Here is a 22,889-nt window from a genome sequence, read left to right as displayed (position 1 = left end):
GCTGCAACCCCTTAGCGCTTGGTATTGTCCTCGAAGTGTATAACTGTACTCCTATCTAACTGTCCAAATCTTTTATGAAGATATTGAATAGAACCAGACCCAGGCCAGATCTCTATGGGACCCCACTCGTTATGCCCTTCCAGCTTGACTGTGAAACATTGATAATTACTCTCTGACCGCAGTTTTCCCAGCACTCACCTTATAGTATGTTTGTCTAGGCTATATTTCCCTAGCTTGTTTATGAGAAGGTCATATAAGACAGTATCAAAAGCCTTACTAAAGTCATGATATATCACATCTTCTGCTTCCACCCATCCACAGGGCTTGTTTCCCTGCCAGAAAAGAATATTATGATCATGACAAATCCATGTGAACTGTTACTTATCACCTTATTATCTTCTAGGTGCTTACAAATTGATTGTTTATTTGCTCCATTATCTTTCTGGGTACCGAAGTAAAGCAAACTGGTCTGCAATTCTCTGGGTTGTCCTTATTCCCCTTTTTAAAGATAGGTACTATATTTGCCCTTTCCCAGTCCTCTGGGATTTTTCCCATCCTCCATGAGTTCTCAAAGATAATCACTAATGGCTAGGGCCCTACCAGATTCACAGCATGAAAAACATGTCACAGATCGTGAAAGCTGGTCTTTTGTGTACTTTTACCCTATACCATACAGATTTCACGGGAGAGACCGTGTTTCTCAAATTGGGGGTCCTGACCCACAAGAGGGTTGAGTGAGGGTGTGACAAGGTTATTGTAGTGGGGTCACGGTATTGCCACCCTTACTTCTGCGCTGCCCTCAGAGCTGGGAGGCTGGAGAGCAGCGGCTGCTTGCCTGGCACCCAGCTCTGAAGGCAGCACCCTGCCAGCAGCACAGACGTAAGGGTGGCAATACTATACCGTGCCACCCGTACGTCTCTGCTGCTGCCGCCTTCAGAATTGACCCCTATAGTCACAACACTGGGAAATTTCAGATTTAAATATCTGAAATCATAAAAGTTATGATTTTTTAAATACTATGACCGTGAAATTGTCCAAAATGGACCGTGAATTTGGTTGGGCCCTACTAATGACTCAGAGATTTCTTCAGCCAGTTCCTTAAGTATTCTATGATGTTTTTCGTCAAGTCCTGCTAACCTGAGGATATCTAACTTGTCTAAGTAATTCTTAACTTGTTCTTTCCCTATTTTAGCCTTATATCGTACCCCATTTACACTGATATTCACTATGTTAGTCATCTGATCACTGCTAACCTTTCTGGTGAAAACTGAAATCAAAAAGGCATTTAACACTTTGGCCATTGCTTTGTATTTTGTTGCTGTCTTTCCCTCCTCGTAAGTAACAGGCCTACCCTGTCCTTGGTCATCTTCTTGCTTCTCGTGTTCTTGTAAAATGGTTTCTTGTTACCCTGGCCGGTTTAATCTTGTTTTGTACCTTGGCCTTTCTAATTTTGTCCCTAATTCTTGTGTTGTTTTTTTTATTAGTCATCCTTTGTAATTTGAACTAGTTGCCACTTTTTATGTGACTTTTTTTTTTTGAGTTTCGGTTTGTTGAAGATCTGGTTAAGCCAGGGTGGTGTTTTCCCACACTTCCTTCCTTCCTACACATTGGGATAGTTTGCTCCTGTGCCTTTAAAAAGCTGTGAATTTTCCTGAGCTCTTTTTTTCCATGTAGACTTGCTTCCCACATGATCTTATGTACCAATTCTTTGAGCTTGCTAAAGTCTGCCTTCTTGAAGTCTATTGTCTTTATTCACTGTTTTCCTTCCTACTATCCCTTAAAATCATGAACTCTATCATTTCATCATCACTTTTACTCAAGCTGCCTTCTACCTTCAAATTCTTGACCAGTTCCTCCCTGTTTGTCAGAATTAGATGTAGAACGGCCTCTCCCCTAGTTGCTTGTTCTACCTTCTGCAATAAAAGGTTGTCAACAACGCAGTCCAAAAATGTGTTGTGTAATCAGTGACTTGCTGTATTATTTTCCCAACAGTTGTCTGGATAGTTGAAGTCCTCTGTCATGACCACTGCCATCATATTACATGTAAAGCAAATATTTTCCATTTGCCATTCTGGGATTACAAATAAATTGGGAAAAGTCATTCTTAAACTCGACTCAGAGAATCCTCTTTATGGGGCCATATAGTGACCATACTGTGGCAAGAGCCTTTCTCCCAGAGGGGAGAGATGTAAAAATAAAAATCTCTATATATCTCCGTCTCCAATATCCACCCCAACAGATTCTCTTTTTTCTGGGTTTACTGGCACCAACCATGGCAGTGACACCATATGCTCGTCTTCAGCTGAGGATCTTCAGCACTGGTTAGCAGTACTGACAATCCAGGCTTACACCCCAGTTCCCCCTACACACAGCTAAGTTCCATCCCAGTCTCCTTGTCTAGCCAGTCCCAGTTCCCCCGTCCCTCTGGATTTCCAGGTCCTCATCCAGCCTATCTTTCTCCCGCAGCCTGGCCTCCAGTCACCACCCCCAACCCTGCCTATGTTCCCAGTTCCCACTGGCTCCCGGTCTCAGCTTTCCTTCCCAGGCCCCTCATCCAGGCTGTGTCTTTGCCCAGCCAGTCCCAGTTCTTCCCCTGTATCCTGGCTTCTCATGAGATCCGTTGTCTCTCCCCCTTTACCTCCTTCCTCCTCCCCCCAATGCTCCCCAGTCCCACCTACTGGCTCCCGGTGTTCTTTCTGCCCCATTTCCCTGCATGGCTCCTAATCCCAGTGTTCTGGGACACCCAGTCCCAATCTCTCTCCCCCCTGCCAGCCACCAGCTCCAGTTTCTGCCTCCCCCCAGCTCCTTGTTCCATCTCCAACCCCCCGCACCCCCCCCACACCCAGTCTGGCCCCGGCATTCAAATCAGGTCGCTTCCTTCCCCCACGCTGCCTGGGTCCAACGAGAGAGGCACTGAGAGTACAGAAGAGACTGGCTCCCTGCTCTCAGTCAGGTGCCTGAGACTGGCCCTGCCCTAGTCCATAGCAGCACAGACCTGCAATTGCAGGGAAAGCCCTGCTCAGCTCTGGACTGTAGCTTCTATGGACAGGCTGTTCCGGGAATTTAGCTGCTAAAATCTGAGCCTCTCTTGAGCAATGTTTCAAAGGCTTATACATTGCCCGAATTTGGACAGATTTTCACAGAGTTGACAAAATGTCAAGTTCAGTGGTGGGCAACCTGGGGCCCGTCAGGGTAATCCACTGGCGGGCCACGAGACAGTCTGTTTACATTGACCGTCCGCACACATGGTCGCCTGCAGCTCCCAGTCGCCGTGGTTTGCCGTTCCCGGCCACTGGGAGCTGCGGGTGGCCGAGCCTGTCGACAGTCAGTGTAAACAAACTGCTTCGTGGCCCGCCAGCGGATTACCCTGATGGGCCGCAGGTTGCCCACCACTGGTCAAGTTCCTTCTTCAACACTTGCCAGGGCTCAAGATTTTTCAAAGAAAACAGCATCAGAATTTTTTCATGTGGGGAAACAACATATTTTCTGGTTTCAGAGTAGAAGCCGTGTTAGTCTGTATCCGCAAAAAGAACAGGACGACTTGTGGCACCTTAGAGACTAACCAATTTATTTGAGCATAAGCTTTCGTGAGCTACAGCTCACTTCATCGGATGCCACAAGTACGCCTTTTCTTTTAACATATTTTCCCTTAGCCTCATTCTCAGAAACCACCGAACCGTTTTGGCAAAGTTTCTCCCCACCCCCACCCCAAAGTCAGCCTGAGGCAGTCACCCAGCATGGAAAATTTCAGTCCGGATTGTTAAAGCTTGGCAAAATTATAAGCAACTGAAAACAGGGTCTTATAATGGCAAGTGTTGGGCACCCTTAATAATGGGCAGTGCTCCCAGCCCTATTTATAAGTAGCCTTCCATAGACTGTTACAGGATAACCTGCCGCCTAGGAGACTTCCCTCCTAACCCCTATAGACGGTGCCTTGAGCCCTGAAGAAGAAGGGTCCAAGTCTCTTCCAAAACTCTTATTATTTTAATATTTACTATTATCTCTCTGTCTATTCTTGTTACCCATATAAATATCTAATCTTTATTTTTATCCTGATGAGCTTGTCTCTAATCATATCCAGTGGCAATGAGTTACACAAGCCAAATGTGCATTATGTAGGGCTTGTCTACATAGAGAGTTAGTGCACGGTAAGCCAGAGTGTAAACCAACAGCACACTAGCTTACCATGCTCTAACTCATCGCGTGGACCCTGCTACAGTGAGCTAAAAGTTCAGTGGTGCACTTTGATGTACCACCACTGAAGTGCGCTAAGGAACTTCTAGTGCACTGTAGCCAGGTCCACATGGTGAGATAGTGCACTGCAAGCTAGTGTGTTGTAGATTCACACACTGACTTGCTGTGCTTTAACTCTCCATTTAAACAAGACTGGGAGGGGTGGGGGACCACACCTCCTTTTATCCATTTTGAATTTGCTGCCTTTCAGTTTCATGGACTGCTTCCTGGTTCTTGTGTTATGAGAGAAGGTGACTAGAAGCTCCCGATCTACCTCGTTTAAACAACAAGTTGTTTGTCTACTTTGGCTTTATCATGTTCCCTCTTATGTGTCTCCTATCTAAGATAACGAGTGCCAGTCTTTTCAGTCTCTCCCTGTAGAGGAGTTTTTCTATGCTCCTAATTACTCTCCTTGTGGTTCTTTGGATCTCCTCTGTTGCTGCTCTGTCCTGGGGAGACCAGGAGTGAATACCATATTCCAAGTGAGGGCTCTAAAGGAGAGTCTTCTGCAGAGCTACATGTATGTGGGGTATGAGAAGTAGGGACGATGCTGCCTACAGATTGGGAACATCATTCCCCACCATGCACTCTGCCCACCAGAGCTCAGTGTTCGGTGGAACATCATGTCTGTAACAGACCAGCTCCCCAGGCTTGCTGCCGTTTAGTGAGCAGTAGAGCAGTTCCGTGCTCACAGATCGGTTGGGAGGGAGACCACAGCCGGCACTCTGGGTTCCCTAGCTGTGTGCTTTCGGGTGATGGTTTTATATTTCCTCTCCCTGTGCCGGCACACGTCGACCATTATTCATTAATAACTAAGTGCAAAGAGAGAGAGAGAATAACAAAACCAGTTAAAAATCTCAGACTTGCCTCAGAACGGCATGCCTCAGACAGCTCCTGGAACTGAATCTCCCTGGCCTCTCACAAAGGCACTGTCTCTGCATTCATCTTACGACACTGAGTCCTGCACCTGGCACTTGGTGAGCTAGGGAGCTAGTGCCACTGACTGGTGCTCGGTTAGCCGACCTGCTTGCTCCTAAATGAGCCAGCCCAGAGCATGTTTGTGCATTTGATCTAGCTGATGAACAGCATTGCTTGTCATGCTGTGAATGAAGAGTGAACTGTTTGGAATCATTGGGAGTTCATGATTTTTGTCCAGGTACTGATAGGTGGATGCCCAGAGATAGGAAACCCTTCAGAACCAGCCAATGTGCCCCATTAAAGAGCTGCAGACAGATTCAGTCTAGTAGGACTGATCTTGTGCAGAGGTTTGTATGCCTCTGGTGGCGTTCTGCAGCAAGCGCGCGCACACGCAGTTCTGGATGCACCGAATTTCTGCTCTAGCAAGTAGAGTTCCCTACACCAGCCATTCCCTCCAGTAGGAACCCTGACTCTTGCTGGTTACTCTAGTGGCTATCCTGGGAGGGAGGTGTCTGACAGGCCCTGAGGAGGGACAGAAACCACCAGACCTTTATTTTCTCTGGACTTGGTTTTATTTTTAAGCCTGGTATCTTAATACACAAGATATTGCATTTGCTCTGAGAGGAACAGCGAGTATCCGGAAATGAGAATGCTGTGAACTGAAGTTTATGAGGTTTTGATAGGTTGCTTAACACACATCAGATTGGGAAACCAAGAGGGCTTAATTGGAACCTGATGTTTCACTTCATGAAAGTCCATTTGGGCATTTAGAAGAAAACTCGTTTATGAGTCTTTCTGAGAAGCCGGCTCTGTGGGTGACCGCTGTCGGATTGTGTAGCTGATAGTTCGCTGCATCAGCAGGCCTGCCTGGGGCAGCGAGAGCCCTGCAGGTGCAGGAGAATGGGGAGCCGGGGCAGGTGGGGGCAGGTAGAAACTGGAACATCATGATGCAGTGATTCCATCAGAGCTTGTCTGAAGGGAAGGGAAGAAGGTCCCATGGGTGCAAATATGATGTTTAACGTCATGCAAACTCTTCCATCAGTGAACTTCCAGGGGTGCCCAGGCTGCCTGCACTCCAAAGGAACATGGCTGACTTTTGCAGCAGCCCAGAAACGGAGCAGTTACAGAGGGGAGGAGGAGGGGAGTAGGACCCTGTAGCTAAAGGTTTAACATAGCCCATGTCACTGGAAAGTTTAAATGGGAGAAGGAAATGGGACGTGCAGGGATAGGTATTGTGACTCATTCTCCCAGACCAGGAGCGTTCCTGCGAGGGAATTTGGCCCCTATAATGCAGGGTCATCAATGAGCATAATCCAGATAATTTCACCAGTGAGACTGCTGGGAAATAGAACCCTACAGCTGCATTACTGCGGCCAGAACTGCTCAGTCCAGAACTGTGCTCTAGAAACACCTGCCCTGGAACCGCTGTGAGCGTGCGAGGGCTCTGTGTTGTCAGGAGGGGACGCAGGGGAGGTCAAAGGAAAGCCCTGAGGAGCTGTAATAAAGCTGTATCACGCTGCAGGGTCAGGCTCTCCACTGGGGAGTCTGCTCAGGGGCCAATTGGTGTCCTGCACTGCTCATGCGTATCAGGTATCCTCGCTCAGGAGGATCAGGGCTCATAGACTCCTCAGGAACCAAGGCCGACATGAAATCCTCATCAAGAGCAGTAATAGTCCACTCATCTTTGTTTGCAAAATGCTTAAATAAACGTCCAGATTCTTCTAGCACTCCACATATGGTAACAATATGCTGCCAATTACCATGGTAATGTTAGGGCTTTTGCAGTGAGGTTGAGGAGGGTAAGTAAATGGCTCAAGGCTGATCTCAAAGCGTTTTTTCCAGGATTTAATAAAGGGTGAATCAGGAACTTCCTCTGCTTTGCTAATGTAATTGGGGCCAGATGGGCCCGGAGGATGACAGCAGGTCCAAGGAAGAGGCGTGTTCAGGTTGCATGCACAGCACGGGTGTCAGAAGGTTCCTTGAAAGCAGTGTGGGGTTAGAGTGGGACATAAGCTCACTGGGAGGGAGAGTCCAAGGCTGGACCGACAGGGAACAGTGGCCCCTCTTTGGGGATGAGCAGACGTTCCTGAGGCTGCGACAGTCCGTTTGCCGCATTCTTCCTGGGGGTTAGCAAGGGTTGGGGAGCACAGTTAGTCCAGACTCCTAAGAAATAAGCAAACCATTTCCAGTGCTGTGCTGTCCATGCTTTGGGGGACAAGTTGGAGGCAAGGTTGGTTGGGATCCCAGTGAGGTCCAGGGGAAACTGGGGTATTGACAATGCACTGGAGAGCCAAGCCCGATTAGTGGATTCTCCTGTGTGATCTGCCCTGGGTCTGCTGGAATCACTGCTGCCTTGTCTATGTGGTGATGTTCCCAGGAGTATTTACATATTATTGGCATGGGCCCATGGATGTGTGTGCATGAAATCTACACCGGTTTGGACGAACCGAACTACCGATGTGGGTGATGGTGGTTAATTCCGTCTCTTACATTCTGAGCATCCACTAAACTGGGGAGAGTCGTCCCATAGCCCCAGTGTTGACTTGTCTTTTAAAGGCGACTCTCAAGTCCTTTCAGCCGGAAGCGTAAAACCTTCTTGTTATTGTCTGTTCTCTCCATCACGGAGCAAGGTGCCCGCTAGGCCAGCATAGTGGGTTTGTTGTTTATTAAATTGTTCTTTCCACTGCCTCTCTCCCAGCTCTGGGCACACAGAGGGGTAGGAGCTGGCTCTGGGGCTCCAGCAGGCTTGTACGCTTGCTGACCTGCTTCTCCTGTAGGTAGCATGTCAGTTGAGGGCCAGGCCATCTCCTCTTTCACCCTGCCAGGTGATACTGGGAGTGGAAAATCCCAAATTGGTCAGAGTTGAGTCTGCATCTTTATGTATTAGGCTGTATTATGAATTACTGATAGGGAAGGGATGGGAGCTGTCTCACTTAGGACACATACAATTAGACGGGGCAAAATGCTAAAGTGTACGGTGAACCATCTGTGGGCTGTGGGAGGAGAGACTGGAGTCTTTGACGATCCTTCTGAGGCCCCAGAAGCCCCCTGTGAGCTCCTTGCAGCCCAGGTTCTGCAGACTTCAGCAGGGCATGGCTGGCCAGGTGGAGGACAGGCACTTTATGGAGCTTCATCCCCCAACCACCTGTAGGGAAACATCCAGGGGGCTGAAAATTGACTCTGGCAGCATTAACTCCTGCAGGTTTCACCCATCATCTCAAATGCCCAGGTTGTGTCGCCCAAGGGCAGATGGGGGCAGAAGCATTTTGACTTTTCTGCTTATTCTGCCCCAGAGGGATTAGATGTTTTTTAAATGATGTAACATATCCCCCACCAGAATATTCTGCTTTCTTGGAGGACATGCCATTGGGAACCAGGCTGCTGAAACCATGGAAGCAGGCGTAGCAGTGTCCCTATCAGGCCAGAAACCTGGCGAATAAGAGGATTTGCTTATGGGATGGCGTGAGCTCAATGCTCCCTGAGGAGAGCTAGCCATCACTGATGGAGCGATAGCACGAGTCCCGCAATGGCTGTTGCCATGGTACCATGTATGCACTATGCGGAAAGGAGGTCCATGTCAGCGCCCATGACACTTTGTCCATCAAGATGGATCCAGAGCAATTTAATTGGTGTCCCTGTTGGCTGCACTGACTGATTGGAATCCGTGATCACTGCGTGTGGTGCCCAGAAGGGCATTTCAAATGTCACACTTGTAAATGAGCAGGGCCAGAAGTGCTCATGCTGCCATGTGGCATTTGTGTTTCTCTCTGTGCTGGTACAGATGGTCTGGGGCACAAGGAGCTGTACGTGACTTAATGTCCTGTGAAAAGTGGACTCTGCATCCCGGAGTTTCTTTCTGACCCTTGGTTTTGTCCTGTTATGGAAACAGCTGAGATTTTCAGAGCTTTTGTTAGGGAGATAAAAATGTCTCCCAAGGCCATCGTGCACTGGCCAGGCCTGACCTGGCCAGGAGGAGCTGTGAGCAGGAATGTTATCAGCATGTGTCAGGCACCCAGCCATGGATTAGCGCCTCCACAGAGTGCTGACAGCCCTGCTGCACTTAAGGGATTAACCTTTGGAGCTGCAAAGTTAGCGCTTCATTTCCCAAAGCTCCTCTTTGCTGTGATGTAGCCTTGTCCATGACGGGCAGGCGACCCTTCCCTGGGTGCTGGGGGTAAAACCCCTGCTTGGTGAGTAGATGGGGAAGCAGTACCTCTGAGGTGCCCATGGTTACCTCTGGGGGGTGGGGGGGGCAAGCAGCCCCTCAGGGCACCAGTCGTGACCCTTGCAGGACAAGGGTCCCACTATTAAGCTCTATTTTCTTGGCAGGAACTGTGGCCTTGTTACCGCATGCGGGCTGTGTAATGCAATCCTTGGGTTCCTGCCAATGTGTGTGGTGGGGTGCAGAAGCAGCGTAAGGAAGGGAGGGATCTGACTGGTCTGCCATCCCCATTATTCCAGTCTCAGCTGTGCTTCCTTTTCCTGCACCATATGTCATCATAGGAGGCAAATAGAGAGCCAGGGAAAGGGGCCACTCACCTGCATTTCCAGTTAGTTATAGCAATGGTTCAAGTTAAACACAAGCTTTGAGTCTTCAAGAGAGTGAATGTACTTCTCTGCAGTGTGTGCTGGACTGATAAACCCATCAGCCCTGCTGGGCAAGCTACTGAGTGTCAAAAGAGATCCCCTCTTCCTGATCCCCATGCTGTCCTCTGCAGTGCCAATCATCTGTCCAGGAACCCTCATAGACAACAGAGTAGGGAGTAGGGTTGCAAGGTGCCCAGTTTTCAACCAGAAAGTCTGGTTGAAATGGGACCTGACAGTGTCCAGTCAGACCTACTGACAGGACACCCAAAGTCCAGTTACTGCAGGCATGGAGGCACCAGGTCATTACCCATGCCATCCTCTACCCAGCCGGGGCCACCTCCTACCTGCATTGGGCAGCTGCAGCTCCCAACCTCGGCTCTGCAGGCGAGTCCCTCCCAACCCAGGCAGAGAGGAGAGGGGAAAAGCAACTGGGGACGGGGGTGGGAGAAAGAAAAGCAAATGGGGGCAAAGCCTCAGGGGTAGGGGCGGGGCCTTGGGTGGAAATGGCAGGACCTCGTGAGAAGTGGCGGGGCAGAGGAAGGGCCTCGCAGGGAAGAGGCAGGGGTGGGGTGGAGGAAGTTCTGGCACTCCTGCTAGAGTGTCCAGTTTTTAAAGATTATGAAGTTGGCAACCCTAGTTGGGAGAGCTAGTTCAAAAGTGGTCAGAGTCCTGGGGTTGAGGCACAAATCATTCAGGAAAGAGAGTGAGGGGCTCTCCATCTGCCATTAAATAGGAAAGCTAAAATCTACTGGGGCATCACATTTCCTCTATTGGCCAGTCACTACTTTGTCCCTTCTCTCCACCATCTAATCGCTAACAGGTTCAGAAGAATCCCCCATTTACAGAAAGAGATGAGATGGGAGGCTGGGGAAGGGACGGGGGCATGGAAAGCAAAGAGACACTTTTGTTTGTCTCTGATTTGGGTTCTGTCCGCATGGAGTCAGCTGCAGCCCTGGATTTTGAGCTCCTTCGTCAGGGACCACGTCTGTCTGTGTGTTCTGTAGAATGCTGAGCACTTTCTCGGTACTTAATAAGTGACTTTCTATTTAAAATGGTGCGATTTCAAATTCTGGACCTTTTTGGTCGTAAGACCTACTCGTCAGCAACACTTGAGTTCAGGAGAGCTGACCGCCAGGCACCGTGTGACCACCTGAACTACGGGAAGTTTAATGCTTTAGTGACCATTTACCATGGGAACATCTAGAACAGCTCAGCGCCATAATAAAGGAGGGTCAGCTCCTGGCAAAAATTTCACAGCAGTCTTCACTTGATGCAGCAGACACTGCATCCAGGTCCGTTTCCACTGCAGTAGTGATGAGGCAAGCTTCCTGGCTTCAGTTGTTGGGTTTCTGCGGGAGCTACAATCAACGGTGGAAGATTTACTTTTCGATGGCCAGAAGCTTTTTCCAGATTCCACGGACAACTCACTTCATACCCTAAAGGACTCTAGAGCGACACTTGGGTCTTTAGGGATGTACGCACCTGCAAATAAAAGAAAGTTTAGCGGGTCTCAATTGGCACAAAGATCCTGCCCTGCTCAATTTTCCGCCTTCTGTGGGCCACCAGAACCATTGGCTTAAGAGGTCAAGGTTTCCCACCCCACCCCCAAAAAAGACTTGTAGCTACCTCGACTGCTTCAGCCCAGCCATCAACATGGTCCAGACTATAAAGTCAGACAAACGGGTGTCAGAGGTCATTACTTCTGTTTATTCTATCCATTTACCTCCATCCCAGCCTTCCAACCTCTTCAGGGACCTATCTCATGATCAACTGCAGACACAGGAAATCTCATTGCTCCTTAGTCTAGGAGCCATAGACCCAGTCCCACTTCAACACGAGAAAAGGGTCCTGTTCAAGATATTTTCTGATACCCAAGAAAAACAGGAGTTGGAGGCTGATATTAGATCTCAGACAGTTGAACAAGCATGTCCAACATCTGAAATTCAGGCTGGTGTCCCTAGCAGCCATAATTCCCTCCCGGAACTAGGGGACTGGTTTGCGACCCTTGACCTCAAAGATGCTTACTTCCACGTAGCAATTCATCCTTCTCACTAAAGATTTCTTTGTTTCACATTCAATCACAGTCATTACCAATGCCAGATTCAGCCTTCTGCCTGTCATCCTCCCCAAGGGTGTTCTCCAAAATCATGGAAGTCTTTCCCTACCTCAGCAACTGGCTGCTCCAGGATCAATTTATGTCAGGAGGGATGGTCGGCAGTTCAAACAACAACTTTATTATTCCAAAGTCTAGGCCTGCAGATAAATCTCGAGAAATGGATCTTGACCCCCTACACAATGAATTCTCTTTATGGGGGCATTTTTGGATTTGCTGATGGGCAGAGCTTATCTCCCTCTTGACAGGCTCCTTATGCTAAAGAAGAGTGCGACTCAGCCCTCACTTTTCAACAAGGGCATGTCTGCAACTGCTGGGCACATGGCAGCTTGTGTTTTTGTGACACATAATGCCAGGTTGTATCTTCAATGTCTCCAGAGGTGGTTTAGGACAGTTTTTGTACCCAGCAAACACAGTCTGAACAAGCAGGTATCAGTACCCAGCCGGGTCCCACAGTCACTCACCTGGTGGATGAATCCTTCCAAAGTTTCCTGTTCAATCAGAATCCCCCTATGGTCATGATAACGTCAAACACTTCCCCCTTGGGATGGGGAGCACACTTGGGTCCTCACACAGATCAAGACACATGGTCACAACAGGAACAGCACTTGCACATCAATCTGTTGGAATTAAGAGCAATCAGAAATGCTTGCCTCCACTTTTTTCCCCTACTCAAAAACAAGACCATCGAGATCATGACAGACAACACAGCATGCATGTATTATATCAATTGTCAGGGCAGGGTGCAGTCCCCTTCCTCTGCACCAAGCAACAAAGCTTTGGAACTGGTGCATAGGTAATCATCTCGGCTTCTGACCTCCCAGCTACACAAAACACCATGGTGGATGACCTCAGCAGACATTTCTCCCTAAATTACAAGTGGAAGTTGGATTCTTCAGTTCTCAACAAAATATTCCTAGCCTGGAATTTCCAGACATCAACCTCTTTGCCACAGCAGCCAACACAAAGTGCAGGAAATTCTGTTCCAGAAGGTGACAAAATCCCCAATCTCTAGGAGATGCTTTTCTCATTATATGAACAAAACATTTTTTTATGCATATCCTCCAAGTCCATTGCTTTTAAAGACCACACAGGACCATGCCAAAGTCATTTTGATTGCACCAACTTGGCCAAGACATGTTTGGTTTCCTTACCTCATCAAACTCACCTCTCACCCTCCATGGTGGCTCCTGATCATACCTCGGCTAGTATCTCAGGGTGTGGGTCAGATGCTTCATCCCAGTTTGGATATTCTGTAACTGCAAGCTTGGTTCCTTAGTGGTTCTTGGGACTAGAGATCTCCCATTCATTGGAAGTACAAAAGGTACTTTTAAATAGCAGAAAGGAAACTACAAGACATACGTACCATCAGAAATGGAGAAGATATCTTTGGTGTAACAGGTGCCACCTTTCTCCTATCCACTCATCCCTTTCCACAATCTTGGATTACCTGTCGGAATTGAAAAATGCAGGCCTTCCTATGAGTTCCATGAAGGTTCATTGAGCTGCAATAGCAGCTTTCTGTGTGCCAGTAGAAGGTTTCTCAGTATTCACTTGTCCAAGCACAGCGAGATTCCTAAAAGGACTTATCCAACTTTTCCCACACATTAGAGCCCCTATTTTGGGATCTCAGCTTTGTTCTTAACTGTCTTATGAAACAGCCCTTTGAGCCACTAGGTACGTGCTCACGGCTACATCTGTCTATGAAGATGGCCTTTGTGGTGGCTATCCCTTCTGCTTGAAGGTTTGGGGCGATGGGGGCTCTAATGGCAGACTGTCCTTTTACTTTGTTCTTCAAGGAGAGGTTATCTTTACAACCCCATCCAAAGTTTTTATTTAAGAAGTCCCCTGAATTTCACATCAACACAAACTATTCACCTTCTGGGGTTTTTTCCTAAGCAGCATCAGTCCGTACAGGAATCTGCCTTTCATATGCTAGATGTTAAGAGGGCATTAACCTTTTATTTAGACAGGACTAGGCCACTCAGAAAGACCCCCTAGACTCTTTGTTTCTATTGCAGAAAGGTCTAAGGCACCTGTCTCCACTCAGAGGTTTTCTAAGTGGATCTCTGGATGTGTTATTGCTTGTTACGGTTTCTCTGAGGTTACACCTTCCCTACGGGTGCCTGCACTCTTCTAGATCACAGTCTACATCTGTAGCCCTATGCAAAGACGTTCCAGTTGCTGAAATCTGCAGGCCTGCGGCATGGTCCTCAATGCGCACATTTTCCAACCAGTGTGCCCAGTTCATGCTGCAGGATCAGATGTGGCAGTGAGCAACACAGTTGTTTCTTCAGTGACGGACTCTGCCCTGAAACTCCCACCTCCTTAAAGGGTTACTGCTAGGGAGTCACCTAAAGTGGAGCGCCTTCAGGGGCCCTCCTCAAAGAAGAAGGAGAGATTGCTCACCTTCTGCAGTAACCGCATCCCTCTGTGGGGGCTCCACCACTTGCCCTTCTGCTTCAGAGCTGCCCCTGTGTGCTTTGCTGTAGAGAAGGAACTGAGGGTGGTTTGCCCACACAGCCCTAGGTTGCCTCAGTACAGGGCACAAGGATGTGTAGGGTGCATGCTTGGGCCGAACAGGTACTGCCACCAGAATCCTTCGACCAAAGGCCCTGGGGTACACAAAATGGAGGTGGAGGACACAGACCTCAGAGAACTCCTGTGTAGCACCCACAGGGACACAGACCTCAGAGCGACCTCTCCTTTTTCCCAAAGAAATAAGGCGACATTAAGTTAATGTATCAGTTAAAGTCAATGTTAATATTCGGTTGTCTTTATGCAGCTTTTCAGAAATGTATTTTAACAAGACTTGTCCTTTTATTTAAAGACAAAGATAATGGAAATATTTGGAAAATTTAGTATTTCTTTGACTGAACTAGGTTAAACCCCATAAATGACTGGAACTCATTTAAGGTAAGAAGAGTGTCAAATATTTCGAAAAACAGATTTACAGCAGTCATTTCCTTCCAGCCCAAAAGGCAGTGACACCGGAATGACCCTGGCAAGGCATTAAAAGCAGCAAGAGATTTCACATGCAGCAGTTAAAGTTCAGTGAAAGTTTCAGTCGGGTCCTGTTGCTTTTAAACAGCACAGACTCTGTGGACCCAGACTGGTGGGGCATATGGTACCCTCCTCATTTAAACTTGCAGGATGAGGATGGAGAGTGAAGGGAACTGTGCAGTGTACGGGGTGGAGTTCTCTCTTAGGGGGCAAGGGAGGGGAGCACAGCCTCCAAACCTCACAGACAGCAGGGATTCACAGGGGATGGAAACTCCAATCCCTTATAGGAACACCCTGTTCTCCTCTTCCTGTAGCATAGGACAGTGTGGAAGGAACAGGCATCTTCTAAGAACAAGCCACATAGAGTAGCTGCTCCCTGGTCCCAGTGAACCCCCAGAGCTGCCATGCCTCAACTGACCAGAGCTGAGAGGTGCTTTCACTGGGAGTGGGGTGGGGAGGGATGTGCTGCTATATTGGCTCCTCTGTACTTTGGAGAAGAAGAGCTGGGCCGGGGGGCACCCACAGGATCCTAGGGCCTTCACTGCGGAATTGAGAGCTCACTTCATTTTTTAATGGAGGGAAGAAAACCAGAGACCCAGGGTTGTCTGGGGGCAGACGGAAGAGTTAACGTTCATTTTCAGTGAGGCTCCTGGTGGATCTCCCGTAGGCGGTGGGGTTTCACGCTTTGAGATCGTGATACTGTAGCTCAGCAGCAGTGGTGGCTGCATATTTCCCTTGGCTAGCTGAGAGCCACAGACCTGGGGGACTGAGAAGAGGGATTTAGTTGTTCTTTAGTTTAACTGTGTTGTTGTAAGGGAACTATCTAGGCATTGCTGCTTAGTTAATGTAAAAGCTGCTGCCACAGAGGCAAGTCTTCTAATTTCATGTTATTTTAGGGGCCTACACAATTGTTTTTCTGAGGCCAGTGGGTCAGTTCTGAGTGTAATGGGACTAGACAGATGTTGCTGATGTAATGTTAGAAATCAAGAAATCTTTGTGGGTTGTTTGTTGGGGTTTAAAGAAGAGCAGCCAAAGACGTGCTCAGGTATCCTCATGATAGGGGCAATACAGGAATTGTACAAGTTACAGCCAAATAGGTACTTTGCTCAAATTTCTGTGATCGGGAGAAAATTCACCTTTTATTACTAGAACCTGTGTATTAACAAGCTGTATGCGAACAGAATCAGGACTGTGTTTAAAAAACATAAAATTCTGACAGTTTGGAAATTCCCAGTGAAGACTGAGTGTGACGATCAATTCTCATCAGTTTATACATTTCACACTAGAACGTTTGCTCTTAAGTGTTTACTTGGCCAGTAAAAATCCCTGCAGGTAAAGGCCCCAGTTCTCCCATCAGCTACCCCGTGGGAATGGGGCCCAGGTAAGTGGGGGCAGAGTCAGGCCATCAGATTCTTCAACAGCTTTGTGCTCTCATAAACATAACCATTTGCATGCTGCTGCAACACAATTGCATGCTGCAATGAATGGAACTACGGTGTTGCTAATGGATGGGTTTTATGGGAAGTACGTAGAATTGTAGGGACCTCGAGAACGCATCAAGTCCAGTCCCCTGGGCTGAGGCAGGACCAAGTAACCCTAGACCATCCCTGACAGGCGTTTGTCCAACTTGTTCTTAGAACCCTCCAATCATGAGGATTCCACAACTTCCCTTGGAAGCCTGTCCCAGACCTTAGCTACCCTTAGAGCTAGAAAGTTTTTCCTTATCCGAACCCGAATCTCCCTTGCTGCAGATGAAGGTGATGACTGCTTGTCCTACCTTCAGTGGAGGTGGAGAACAATTGATCACTGTCCTCTTTATAACAACCCTTAACCTATTTGACAATTATCATGAGGTCCCCCCTCAGTCTTCTTTTCCGAAGACTAACCAGACCCAGGTTTTTTTAACCTTTCTTCATAGGTCAGGGTTTCTAAACCTTTTACCATCTTTGTTGCTCTGCTCTGGACTCTCTCTAATTTGTCCACATCTTTCCTAAAGCGTGGCACTCAGTACTCCAGCTGAGGCCTCACCAGTGCCGGGTAGAGCGGGACAGTTGCCTCCCGTCTCTGGATGCTCTGCTGGTTCCGTTTTCGTTTCAAGTGAACACCCTTCTAGTTGCATTCGGCAAGTTTGAGTTTAAATAAATGTCATTATTTTAGTCATCTGTAGTTCTTGCCCTTTCACAGTACCCCCAATACACTACAACACCCCGAAACCTGCTGTGCACCCCATCCTGCCCGAGCCGAGGAGCAGTGCTCTTGGTTGCTGCTCCCTCAGGAGCAGGTCGGGTGGAGTTCTGTGTGTGGCAAGTGCTGGTCAGGTGAATAGTTCTTTGCCAGGACAGTGGTGGGGACTCTAGAGATGCCAAAGCTGGGACAGAACAAATCAATCTCTCGCTGTCTCTCGAGCTCAGGCAGAGCTGAGTGAGAGGCAGTGCAGCGGTACCTGCTTAAACTGCTTTGAGAGCTCCTGGAGTTGAGACTCCATGCAGAGTCCCAGGCGTTATGTTCCCCGTTCAGCTCTAGTATTCGCCCTCTGTTAACTCAGAACCACTCCTGGATTTAGAACAGCAGCTCAGTGCCGATGGCTATTTTAATCTCTGAAAACAAATTTACCCACTTCCAGCAAAGAATTGACCTATTTCGTGCTTCCTCTCCCAGCAGTACTCACTGTCCTATCCCCAAGATCCAAAGGCTGGAGAAGGGGAGGTTCAACCTCGTGCGTGAATCGCTCTGCCTTGGTATATTCATGCAGGAAAGGCTGAGCATGGTCGCGTGAACAGGAGCCTCTGCTTGTGGGCCGGGTGTTTCAGATGGCAGGGAGCAGCTACCTGGCAAGCCGGATGTATTGTTGTTGTTTGAATTGCTGTAGTGCCTAGGAGACCTGAGTTTTCTCTAGAGATCCAGAGGCTGTTGACTCTGAGAGTTAGCACTAGCTGAGGCGCAGATGTGGCTGAATGCCTTACCCTTAACTTCCCTGCAGGGGCAATAAATGTCCCAGAGCCATTCGCTGGACATCGGGGTTCGTTCTGAGGCTGACAGCCTGCTAACAGTTGATATTCCTTCTTTTCCCTACCTCAGAACATCCCCACCTTGGGAAGCGTCGCAGTCACCATGGCACTGCACAACTGCGATGAGGTAGCAGTAGCCGGATTTGGCTACGACATGAATTCACCAAATGCGCCACTACATTACTACGAGAGCATCAAGATGTCTGCGATAAAGGAGGTAAGGCGCCTGGGTGCTCGCTGAGCCCCTGAGTCTGGGGCTGTGAAATTGGGGATCATGGCTATTGCTTTTCCTGTGTAGGAGCGTGAGCCAAGGGTGTCCGGGCTCCAAGCCACTGCCAAGCACACGACAACCAGGATGTTGGCACTTACGCGTCCAGGGACACTCTCAAGCAGAATCCATGTTGCAAATGGTTACAGTCTGCTTGGGAAAGTCCCCTGGCACGCACGCGTGTGTGATTCCTTCCCCTTCTCAGAGCTAGCGCCAGAGGCCAAAGTAAAGGATGGAGAAATTACAGATAAATGTGAACTAGAACTGCACTGGTGCTGGGGAGATGGTCTCAATGGGGGGCTGGTAGGATTTTTCCATCTGTTTTATTACTCTAACCAATATACTTTTTTGTCGTACGATCCTCTCCGCTCCTGCTGAGAAACGTGGAGGAGAGGACTTTGCCGACGCATGTTGTCTTCCCCCTGGCTGCGGAGCCACAAACTAATGTATACTCACGTCCTTTCAGCTGTACAGAAGTATTTGACCCGGCCAGAGCTACACTAGAAACTTTCACTGGGACAGTAATCTTGGGCAGGGCTGTGACTTTTGCAACATGTCTATACTGAGAAAATCCATGGTGTAGGCTCAGTTGTACCGGCATAGACATGGTGTTGCTGATGCAGTTTATTTCACCCAGGGAACTGGTGTAAGTTACACCGGTGAAAGCGCCTGTTTGCCGGGTTGAGCTGTGTCTGCACAGGAAGGGTTTGCTGATGTAGCTAAACTTTTCTAGTGTAGACCTGGCCTCAGTGTTTTCAAAGGTGCCTCCTGAGGTTGCCAGCTCTCAGTGGCATAGTGAGGGGAAAAGGGCCTGGCAAAGGGAAGGATGGTTCAGTGCTTAGGGGTGCTAAGCTGGGACTTGGGAGAGCTGGCTTCAGTTCCTAGCTCCTGATACAGATGTTCATGTATGAAGACACCTTGGGTAAGTCACCCAATCCCTCTGTGCCTCAATTTCCCTCTGGAGCCACTGAACAAGGAAGCTTCCTTCCCTCACAGGGGCGTCGTGAAGAGAAATATCTTGGCTTGCAAAATACTCTGGTGATGAGGGGCCAGCTCGGTAACCTGCGATAGGTAAATAGTGGGCTGTGGCAACTCTCCTTCTTGTTCAACCTCTGAGCCCATCCACTGCCAGGGCTTCTGTTGCCACATCTGGAAATGACCCTCAGATCTACCCCACACCTGTGGCCATGTGCAGTGTTCCTCTTGGTGCTCTTTCCTACATCTCTTCTGGGTTGTCCAGCCCTCATAGCTAAACCAGAGCTCCCACCATTCTGGTCTCCTCGCTCCACGCCAAGGGCTCCCCATCCTCTCCACATCCCTTCCAAACACCTGGTCCTCGCTTCCAAGGCTCCTCCCTGCCAGCCACTCTCCTCTTCCGGTTCTGTATTCTGTCTGCTTCCCCCAGAACAACCTCCTGCCCCGTCCATGCTGCCCTGGAGTCCTCCCTGACCCTGCAAGCCATACAGCCCCCCTCTCTGCTCTCAGATTCTCCACTGTCCTGCTGACTCCCCTAAATGATCACACATGCGGAAAGCTGCCTAGGAACGGGCATGCTGGGACGGTCCCACCCAGGCCACCCCAGAACTTTGCTCTGTAAGTTTCTGCCTCATGCCGAGCCCCTGGCTTTCATCTCCCACAGTGCCTTGCCACAATCCTTTTGCAGTAGAAACTCTTCAGGGCAGGACCCGTGTTCTCACGTGAGCTGTAAAGTGCCCAGCATAGCTCTGACCCTACATCCAATGCTCTCTAATGTCACAGCCCACTGCGGAGGCACCGGGGTGCTCAGCTGTTCCTCACAGACAAGGGTTGGTTCCTGGCCACAGCCAGTCAGCTCCCCTCCGTGCTCCTGCAGCAGAATCGTTGCTGAGACCTGCCTCTGTCCGGAGAGCGTGCGCACAGCTGCATGCATGCAGGGCAGGCGGCGCTGGAGAACGGGGACGCTGCATGCCACCGTGGGCATTGCTGCCTCTGTACAAAGTGACCGTTGCTCTGGTACAAAAGGGCCAGGAAGAGATGCTCCCCTCTCTGCTCTTACATGTTCTCCATACGCTGCTGTAACATGTCACAGGAATTTAATTCAGGTGTGTAGGGGTCTCCCACTGGCGAAGTCCTGGTGAGTCACAGACGGCGTGGAGGTTAAGCAGAGCTCTCTCCAGGGCGGGAGCAGGAAGGTGCACTCTGTCGAATGGAGTGAGCCCAGGGCTTTGCTGTGTCAACACTAGCATAGTTTGTGATGCAACTGCACTGATGTAAGCAGAGGTGTCGGCACTAATATGGAGAGTCACCTCCAGCGCCCTGTCCTGAAAACATCGTCTTCTGCTGTAGGGACAGGTTTGGAACGACTAACAACTGCTAGCAAGGAAGGTTTTGTCTCTTCGTGTATCTGAGAGCACTTTGTGCAGAATCTGATTAGCTGTTTTGTTCAGTTGCCCTTCCTGTCTCCCATTTAATGACATCCCTCTCTTGCCGTGCCCTGCCCTGGGCATGGGGAGGGCTCACGGGAGAGCACTGGGATATTTAACCTCTCACCAACAGAAGCTGGCCCAATAAAAGACCCTAACCCTCGACCTCGCCCACCTCGTCTCTCTGAGTTTGATTCTGGCAGCCTGGGAAAGAGGTGCACAGATTCCAAGGCCAGAAGGAACCATTGTAATCATCTAGTCTGACCCCTTGTACAGCCCAGGCCAGAGACCTGCCCCACAATCATTCCTAGGGCAGAGCTTTAGAAAAACATGCAGTCTTGATTTAAAAATTGCCAGTGAGCCACCATGACCCTTGGTACATTGTTCCAATGGTTAATTTCCCTCCCTGTTAAAAATGTACATCTTATTTCCAGTTGGAATTCATGTAGCTTTAACTTCCAGCCATTGGATTGTGTTTTACCATCCTCTGCTAGACTGGAGAGCCCATTACCAAAATATTTGTTCCCCATGCAGGTACTTATATACTGTGATCAAGTTACCCCTTAACCTTCTCTTAGTTTAGCTAAATAGACTGAGTTCCTTGAGTCTGTCACTGGAAGGCAGGTTTTCTAATCCTTTAATCATTCCTCATAGCTCTTCTCTGAATCCTCTCCAATTTACCAACATCCTCCCTGAATTGTGGGCACAGGATTCCGGCAGCAGTCGCACCGGTGCCAAACAGAGAGGTAAAATATCATCTTGTCTCCTATTTGAGATTCCCCTATTTATGGATCCCACAATCACATTAGCCCTTTTGGCCACAGCATCGCACTGGGATCTCATGTTCAACTGACCATCCACCACGACCCCCAAATCTTTTTCAGTCACTGCTTCCCAGGATGGAGTCCCCCGTCCTGTAAGTATGGCCGACATGCTTTGTTCCTAGATGTGTACACTTACATATAAGCCATATTAAAATGCATAGTTTCCTTGTGACCAGCTTACCAAGCGATCCAGATCACTCTGTATCAGTGACATGTCCTCTTCATTATTTCCCACTCCCTCAATTTCTGTGTCATCTACAAACTTTATCAGTGACGATTTTATGTTTTCTTCCAGGTCATTGATAAAAATATTAAATAGCAAAGGGCCAAGAACCAATTCCCCTAGAAACACACCTGTTGGATGATGATTTCCCATTTTCGGTTAGAATCCTAGAATATCAGGGTTGGAAGGGACCTCAGAAGGTCATCTAGTCCAACCCCCTGCTCAAAGCAGGACCAATCCCCAACTAAATCATCCCAGCCAGGCCTTTGTCAAGCCTGACCTTAAAAACTTCTAAAGAAGGAGATTCCACCACCTCCCTAGGTAATGCATTCCAGTGTTTCACCACCCTCCCAGTGAGAAAGTTTTTCCTAATATCCAACCTAAACCTCCCCCACTGCAACTTGAGACCATTACTCCTTGCTCCGTCATCTGCTACCACTGAGAACAGTCTAGATCCATCCTCCTTGGAACCCCCTTTCAGGTAGTTGAAAGCAGCTATCAAATCCCCCCTCATTCTTCTCTTCTGCAGACTAAACAATCCCAGTTCCCTCAGCCTCTCATCATAAGTCATGTGTTCCAGTCCCTAATAATTTTTGTTGCCCTCCGCTGGACATTTTTAAATTTTTTCACATCCTTCTTGTAGTGTGGGGCTCAAAACTGGACACAGTACTCCAGATGAGGCCTCACCAATATCAAATAGAGGGGAAGGATCACGTCCCTCGATCTGCTGGCAATGCCCCTACGTATACATCCCAAAATGCCGTTAGCCTTCTTGGCAACAAGGGCACGCTGTTGACTCCTATCCAGCTTCTCGTCCACTGTAACCCCAGGTCCTTTTCTGCAGAACTGCTGCCTAGCCAGTCGGTCCCTAGTCTGTAGCTGTGCATGGGATTCTTCCGTCCTAAGTGCAGGACTCTGCACTTGTCCTTGTTGAACCTCATCAGATTTCTTTTGGCCCAATCCTCTCATTTGTCTAGGGCCCTCTGTATCCTATCCCTACCCTCCAGCGTATCTACCTCTCCTCCCAGTTTAGTGTCATCTGCAAACTTGCTGAGGGTGCAATCCACACCATCCTCCAGATTATTTATGAAGATATTGAACAAAACCGGCCCCAGGACTGACCCTTGGGGCACTCCACTTGATACCATCTACCAACTAGACATGGAGCCATTGATCACTACCCGTTGAGCCCAACGATGTAGCCAGTTTTCTATCTATCTTATAGTCCATTCATCCAGCCCATACTTCTTTAACTTGCTGGCAAGAATACTGTGGGAGACCATTTCAAAAGCTTTGCTAAAGTCAAGGAA

General features: G+C 48.7%; 1 protein-coding gene across 10 annotated transcripts in view; it reads left to right on the top strand.

Annotated features, from left to right (window-relative positions):
• ST3GAL3 (ST3 beta-galactoside alpha-2,3-sialyltransferase 3) overlaps nt 1-22,889 on the top strand; it is a 402,838-nt gene that overhangs the window by 348,866 nt on the left and 31,083 nt on the right. For 9 of the 10 annotated variants that reach the window (XM_074961912.1, XM_074961911.1, XM_074961908.1 and 6 more), the window contains one exon: nt 17,933-18,079. The exons of the other annotated variant lie outside the window; for it this stretch is intronic. In XM_074961912.1, coding sequence (XP_074818013.1) covers nt 17,933-18,079 — 147 coding nt within the window. The remainder of the gene's footprint in view (nt 1-17,932; nt 18,080-22,889) is intronic. 10 annotated transcript variants of the gene reach the window in all.

This window comes from Natator depressus, chromosome 8 (assembly GCF_965152275.1).
Source record: "Natator depressus isolate rNatDep1 chromosome 8, rNatDep2.hap1, whole genome shotgun sequence".
Taxonomy (NCBI): Eukaryota; Metazoa; Chordata; order Testudines; family Cheloniidae; genus Natator; species Natator depressus.
The sequence above is the reverse complement of the archived record's forward strand: the minus strand, read 5'-3'. Positions and strand labels throughout refer to the sequence as shown.